The 6,502-nt window shown below is 34.3% G+C and overlaps 1 protein-coding gene across 1 annotated transcript; it reads right to left on the bottom strand.

Moving 5' to 3' along the window:
- Positions 1–2,038: 2,038 nt before the first annotated feature.
- Positions 2,039–5,043, bottom strand: LOC140820867 (auxin response factor 18-like). Its single transcript, XM_073181235.1, has 4 exons — positions 4,689–5,043; positions 3,397–4,539; positions 2,280–3,151; positions 2,039–2,191 (listed from the first exon to the last, which is right to left on the bottom strand). The coding sequence occupies exons 2-4, from the start codon at positions 4,525–4,527 to the stop codon at positions 2,128–2,130; spliced, it is 2,067 nt and encodes a 688-aa protein (XP_073037336.1). The 5' UTR covers positions 4,528–4,539; positions 4,689–5,043; the 3' UTR covers positions 2,039–2,127.
- Between the last annotated feature and the right edge of the window lie 1,459 nt (positions 5,044–6,502).

The raw sequence follows: 6,502 nt of genomic DNA, 5'->3' as shown, positions 1-6,502 counted from the left end.
GAGCGTTGTTTCTGGGCCTCGAGGGTTGACCACTCGAGGCCGCCTCACGTGAGCCCAGTTCATTTTATTAATTGTCTAATTAACAATTTAGTTTAACAACCATGAGTTCATTGTCGAATAAAATTATGTACCGTTACTTAATCGAACATTTATCGTTTTATCAAATCGTGAAACTCTAATTTTTTTTTAAAATGTACAACAATTCCAAGCATGGACATAGAAGTTGTATGAAAGATCAAATCTTACATAGTATCTTTAGGTATGAAAAACTAATTAGCTACCTCTGTCCGACAAAATCTTTTTCTCAATTTAAACAAGAGTAGATCTCTTATGAGACGGTCTCACGAATCTTTATCTGTGAAATAGATCAACACTACAGATATTCACAATAAAAAGTAATAATTTTTCATGGATGACCAAAATAAGATATTTGTCTCGCAAAATACGACATCTGAGACCGTCTCACACAGGTTTTTGTTTTTAAACAAACAATGTCAAAAAAGAAATGATACCTTAAAAGTTTGAGCAAATAAAGAAATGTTGTTAAAGAAGAAAATATCAAAATATATGTTGACTTCAATTAGATAAAATATTGGAACTTAATTTGATTTATGAGATGAAAATATATATGTAATCTTAAAGCCATCAATGTACCTTTGAATGAACATGGTAAAGGGGTTATATTTTATACTGAATTGATCCCATAAATCTTTGCTTGTTGGTGTTGTTTGACCGACAAAGTATTAAACATTATACTTGGGATTAGATCCATGTCCACCCTTCTTAATCCTTAATTTCAGCCCCTAAATATACTATTATTTTGCTCAAATCCCAATTGATTTCCCCCACTCTTGCGCCACCATAACTGGTTTTTAATGGTTTCTTGATCTGCACTTGGGATTTGAGTTTAAAGTCAAATTACTTACGCGTCTATTTAATTTACGACTACGTTGCTTATTAAATTCAGTGCATTATTTAAGAAAAATATAAGACTCAGCACTTACTGTTACAACTTCAATATCTTAAAATGCAAAAAAAAAAAAAAACAAACAAACTTCAGGCTTCGATTGCTCTATTAAAAACCAGAAACAAAACCACTTTTTCAAATATATTAAGCAGATCGAGCATTCACAATTCAACTCGTTTTTATAACGTTCATACATCGTCCTAGTTTTACTTTTTTTATATATAAAAAAATGTATTCAAGGACACACAATTATGAAACACACATGTTAAGTAGTTTGAGAAAGGTTGTTCATTGATGTTTGCACTCATAAATCAATTACTATGTAAGAGTTGAGACTATTTATTTAGTTATATTAATTAGATCCACTTAATCTGTTGTTCATCATCACATGTACAATTTTCTGTCTAGTTATTAAATAAATACTACACAACTAATATCACTTAATGTCATATGGTATACCAACTAATTAATTAAATGAACAGTTGTAACCATAAGATTAAACCAATTCAAGCAATTAATAATAACCCTTGATTTAAAAGAGTGTGTGTGTGTGTGAGAGAGAGAGATTTTTTTTTAAAAAAAAATCATGGGATTTTAAGAAATTATCTAAATTAGAACATATTGGACCACAATAAGCACATATGTATACAATAAATCTCGATAAAAGTACATTAAATTTCTGTACAGAGGGCAATTATGTCGGAACAATTGTTTTCCTTCAACTTTTTATTTTATTATAACTTTCATTTATTTTACTTCTCTGTTATTTATTTACATTTGCACTACATATTCTGTATACTAAGAAAATGAATGAATAATAAGTAGTCACTTTAATATGACAAATATGCGTGGGTAAAAATATGCTATCTTTATTTCAAAGTGTGGCCACCACAAGTTAATTGTTGAAAGAAAAAAAGTTGGATCATTGAAATTCCTTAAATCTTGTTTGCATATGAATAATTTGAGATGGATGCAAGAATGTAACTCAAAAGAAATCACAATTGATTGCCAAAAGATTCAATGATTTGCAGAAAGAAATGTAACTTCTTCACGAGAAGGAACAGATTGCGGTTGTGCCCAAGTTTGAGCATACATTTCTCGGAAAGTTAAATTTGGAACTGTACAATGAAAATATCAAAACAAAGTGGTCTTGTTTAATTTCAAAGATTGTCACTGCTTGAATCCATCAAGATTGTTAGCCTTCTCGCTTTCTTCGTAAAATCGCTGCAGAAACGATGGCAACAAAGATCTGTCAAATACAGGTATGGTTAAATGAAGGAAAAAATGGAAGTGATTGATAAGTCCGAGTTACCTAAAGGGTTCGTCTCCCATGTGTTTAGTCGCGCCGGTTACATCGCTATAAACTACATTGCTCAGCATTTCGGATTGTTCCATGTTGAACATGAAGGCGAGTTTCTTGTACAGCTCTTCGTACGAACCAAGTAGTAAGAGGTCAAGGGTCCGGCCAACATCCTCAGATTCCACAAACACCTGACAATGTCCTGTGACACCGAACCCAAGCTCGAGTTTCTGGTCTTTCCACAATGGAAACTCTCCATCTGATGAGGCTTCTGGTGGGAAATTCTGAATGACAGCTGATCCTGATCCGTTCGAATTGTTGGCCATGTTTTCTTGGTTTCTGTCTGATGAATCATTTTGAGAGAGCTGCTGCTCAGTGAGAATTGGCTGTCCAAACAAAACAAACACAGGTTTCTTCGCCTCATTGTTTTTATTAAAATCTTGAGTAGAGCTTCCCGTTTTCAACGTGCATTGCAATGCATCAAATTTTGTTTGTCCCGAGGGGCAGTTCCCGGTGGGAATTTTGGGCAGCGGACTAGCATAATCGAGATGCTTGAAATCCATCGATTGCAGTCCCATCTGCAGTTTCTTGAAGTGGAGATCTGATGAAGATAATCCAAAATCAGTATGCCTGGCTCCCTGTATGCCTGCAGAAATGTGTTCATGTAAAAAACCCAAGGGGCTGCTTGGACTGAGGGGGTTGCCGAGTAGAGGTGGCATCGGAAGATGCACGAAAGGGAATTCTGAATGTTGTGGAAACCTTGGCCTCTTTCTTGGTGGTGAGAAACGAGAGAGATTGATAGCTGGTATATTAGATACCAATTCAACCAACCATGGATTGACTCGCTTCACGTTTTGTAGTAAATCAGGCTCATCCCATACCACCTTCAAACGAGTTCATCAACACAATGTCAAAAACAATCAAGATTCTAACTTCATGTACACGCACTAGTTACGTTTCTAATGAGAATTTCGCAGGGACCAAGGAATTCACTACCTATACGGTTTGAAACTACTTGAGGAGTTAAGCTTATAATTGTGAATCTATCCAGTCTTTCAAGGCACGATATAACTAAGAATTCAATAGATGAAATTTACAAAATAGATGAAATGGAGTAGTGCTCAGATACCTGAAGAAGGCGCCAAGGCGAATTAGGCCAACGAACAGGGTCTTCAACATGTACAGACGAAATGGTTCCCATGAACCAACTAATTCGAGATGAATCTTCCGTCTCGAAAGCCATCTTAAACCTCATTCCAGAACACCATTGCAATCTCATGGCAGCATTCACTGCAGAAGCTCTCACAACAAACTCTGGTGTGCTTGCCCGAGGAAAATAGACAACTTCAAACGGCCTGCCATTCACAGCAAGATTTGCTGCTTCAACAACGGATTCAGCCCTCAGAGTACCCTTTTCCTTCAATCCTATTTCACCATTTTCACCACCTTTCTTGGCATTTCCAGCGCCAAAATTCCCATTTTCGCTCAAGAAACCGGAGAAGCCTCGGTATAAAGAATCTGCACAGTTTGCAGCACCAGTATTCCATCCAGATGACACAACATCAACTCCCCCACCAATCCCTTTTTTGGCCCTTCGTATACCGACACAAAGATCGCCGTTCTCCGCCCTTAAAAACACAATTGAATCCCCCGCCACAAGCTTCTTCTGGTTAACAAAATTACTCCAACCCGTTGTCAACAGGTGGCGCCGCGGAGTCCCTCGATAAATATGCCTAAATTTCCATATCTCATCATGAACATCCTTAACCAAGATTGTCTGAACAGGAGGTTCAGCCGAGTAATCCAACCTAGGAAATATGGTCTCAGCACAGTATCTCGGCACAGAAAACCCCCCTCCATTGTTAGCATCAGACTGTGTCAAAGTCTTAGCAAAGGAATTGGATTTCTCCTTTTCCTCGTCTTTTTCAAATCCCAACAGTTTGCCCTCATCAGCAACATCACATTCATTCCCTCTCAAAGGGAATAGTTTAATTTTAGCATAAACTTCATCAGTCTCAGTATCAGCCAAGTATTTTATGGCTGATACCCTACAAGGTATAAGAGGTGGGATTCTTGAAAATCCACCAAAATCCACAGTTTTATTAGCATATTCAGCGTGACCTTGAGGAAAATAATAGACCCTGGAGTTGATAGGTGGAATTTGAGCCATCCCACCAGCGCAGGCATGCCATAGCTGAGGATCCAAGATTTTTTCCACTTGATTCATGGGTTTGTTCAGCGACTGGATAACATTAGTCATCTGGGTAAAATTCTGACAAAAAAAAAACATAAAAACAGAATCATGAATAAAAGAACTAAATCGAGTACCCCTTTAGACAACCAAATCAAGACCAGAAATTGCAACTTCTCAACACAAATCGAAAGTGGTAAAATTTTGAAATCAAGAAACACCATACTCACCAAAAGATTCGAGCTTTTTTCCTCTCCCGTGAATCCCCTTTCTTGAGACCCTTTATCGGATCAAATCAACAAAAACAAAAAAACACATCATTCCACTCCAGCTGATAGAAATAAAACCAAATGGGCGTGTGATGTTGGGTCTGTGTACACCTTTTGCACTACACAAACTGCAAGTGATCTATGAGGTGTATTTAAGCAGGAGGAGTGATGATGGGAGATGGGGACAACCAGAGACAAGAGACAAATAAAACACACAGAGGACACACAGTGGGGGGTGGGGGATTGAGGAGACACCTGAAGTTGAAGCTTCGTTTGCCGACCAGAGGGTGGCAGAGGGAATTGATTTTGACAAATGACACACAAAAGTCCAATTTATGTGGTGCTGTGTTGAGTGTTGCTTATTTACTGTTTTAAAAATAAATAAAATTAAATATACAGTTTTGGGCAAAAATTTATGTGAGAGAATCTTATTAGTCGTATTTTGTGAGACGAATCTCTTATTCAGATCATCAATGAAAAAATATTATTTTTTATGTTAAGAGTATTATTTTTTATTGTTAATATCGATTATTTGAGTCATCTATGAAAAAATATTAATTTTTATTATAAGAATATTATTTTTTTATTGTGAATATCGGTATGATTGACTCGTCTCACCAATAAAGATTCGTGAGACCGTCTTAGAAGAGATCTACTCATGTTTTGATATGTCACGCATTTACATAATTATGTGAGTATTGATGAGTGTCACTCACTTATTTTTGATGTAATGGAAAATATCAAAATTATACATTAATAGGTGAGTGTCATGTCATCGGTGTTTATATAAATATGTATGATTAAATATAAGTTTACACTCCTTGTTTTGGTTTTCCAAATTATATAATCTAATTCTTATAATTAGTAATTTTTTCTTATGTTTTATTAATAAATTCATATTAAAGTCTTGAAATGTATGACCGTTTTTTAATAAATTAAATTAGAAAAAAATAAGAAGTTTATTTGTAAATTTTATTTTTTCGATGAATATTTTAATATGTGTGAAAAGCAGGCAAGTCTATATATTTGATATGAAGAGAATTTATGTTATAAAATACATTTAAAAAAAAAAGTTAAAGACGAAATCCTAAATTCCAAACTCAATTACAACAAATATTTCCTCAATTACAATAAATATTTCATATGTTCAAAACAAGAAATATACATCCTTTTACGCATTCTTAACTCTCCGAACTTCTTCTTTCATATGTCCTCATCTTCAAAAAAAAATTCTAACGATAATATGAAATATTAATTGATATCGATTTGTCTAAAATATATATTATTTTAAAAAAATAATAATGGAGTTATACCTATTATTTGAGTATGAACATGTTAAACCTTGAGATAAATACCATATTTGTGCAATTTAACATAAACTAGATGAATTATAAAATTTTAAACTTCACGAAAATTATATTTTAATTAAAATATCAAAATTAAGACAGGAGAGTGTACAACTTTTGCCAGACTGCTTTTATAATATATTTGAACAGGTCTCTTGTGAGACGGTCTCACGAATCTTTATTTTTGAGGCATGTCAATCCTACCAATATTCACAATAAAAAGAATATTCTTAACATAAAAAATAATATTTTTTTATGAATAACCCAAATAAAAAATCTGTCTCACAAAATATGACTCGTAAGACAATCTCACACAAGTTTTTGCCAATATATATATATATGTTTAACGTTAAAAAAAAACAGCATATATATGTGTAGGAATATTTTAAATTTAACGAATTTGATAATCACATTGATACTCCCATATTA

The sequence above is a fragment of the Primulina eburnea genome, chromosome 2 (genome assembly GCF_022965805.1).
Source record: "Primulina eburnea isolate SZY01 chromosome 2, ASM2296580v1, whole genome shotgun sequence".
Classification (NCBI taxonomy): domain Eukaryota; kingdom Viridiplantae; phylum Streptophyta; class Magnoliopsida; order Lamiales; family Gesneriaceae; genus Primulina; species Primulina eburnea.
The sequence above is the reverse complement of the archived record's forward strand: the minus strand, read 5'-3'. Positions and strand labels throughout refer to the sequence as shown.

Excerpts from the sequence above, each read along its gene's own strand:
- LOC140820867 (XM_073181235.1), bottom strand. The coding sequence starts at position 4,527 with ATGACTAATGTTATCCAGTCGCTGAACAAACCCATGAATCAAGTGGAA. Across the intron at positions 3,152-3,396 it reads CGCCTTGGCGCCTTCTTCAG|GTGGTATGGGATGAGCCTGA; the intron begins GTATCTGAGCAC and ends ACTCGTTTGAAG. Across the intron at positions 2,192-2,279 it reads ATGGGAGACGAACCCTTTAG|CGATTTTACGAAGAAAGCGA; the intron begins GTAACTCGGACT and ends TCGTTTCTGCAG.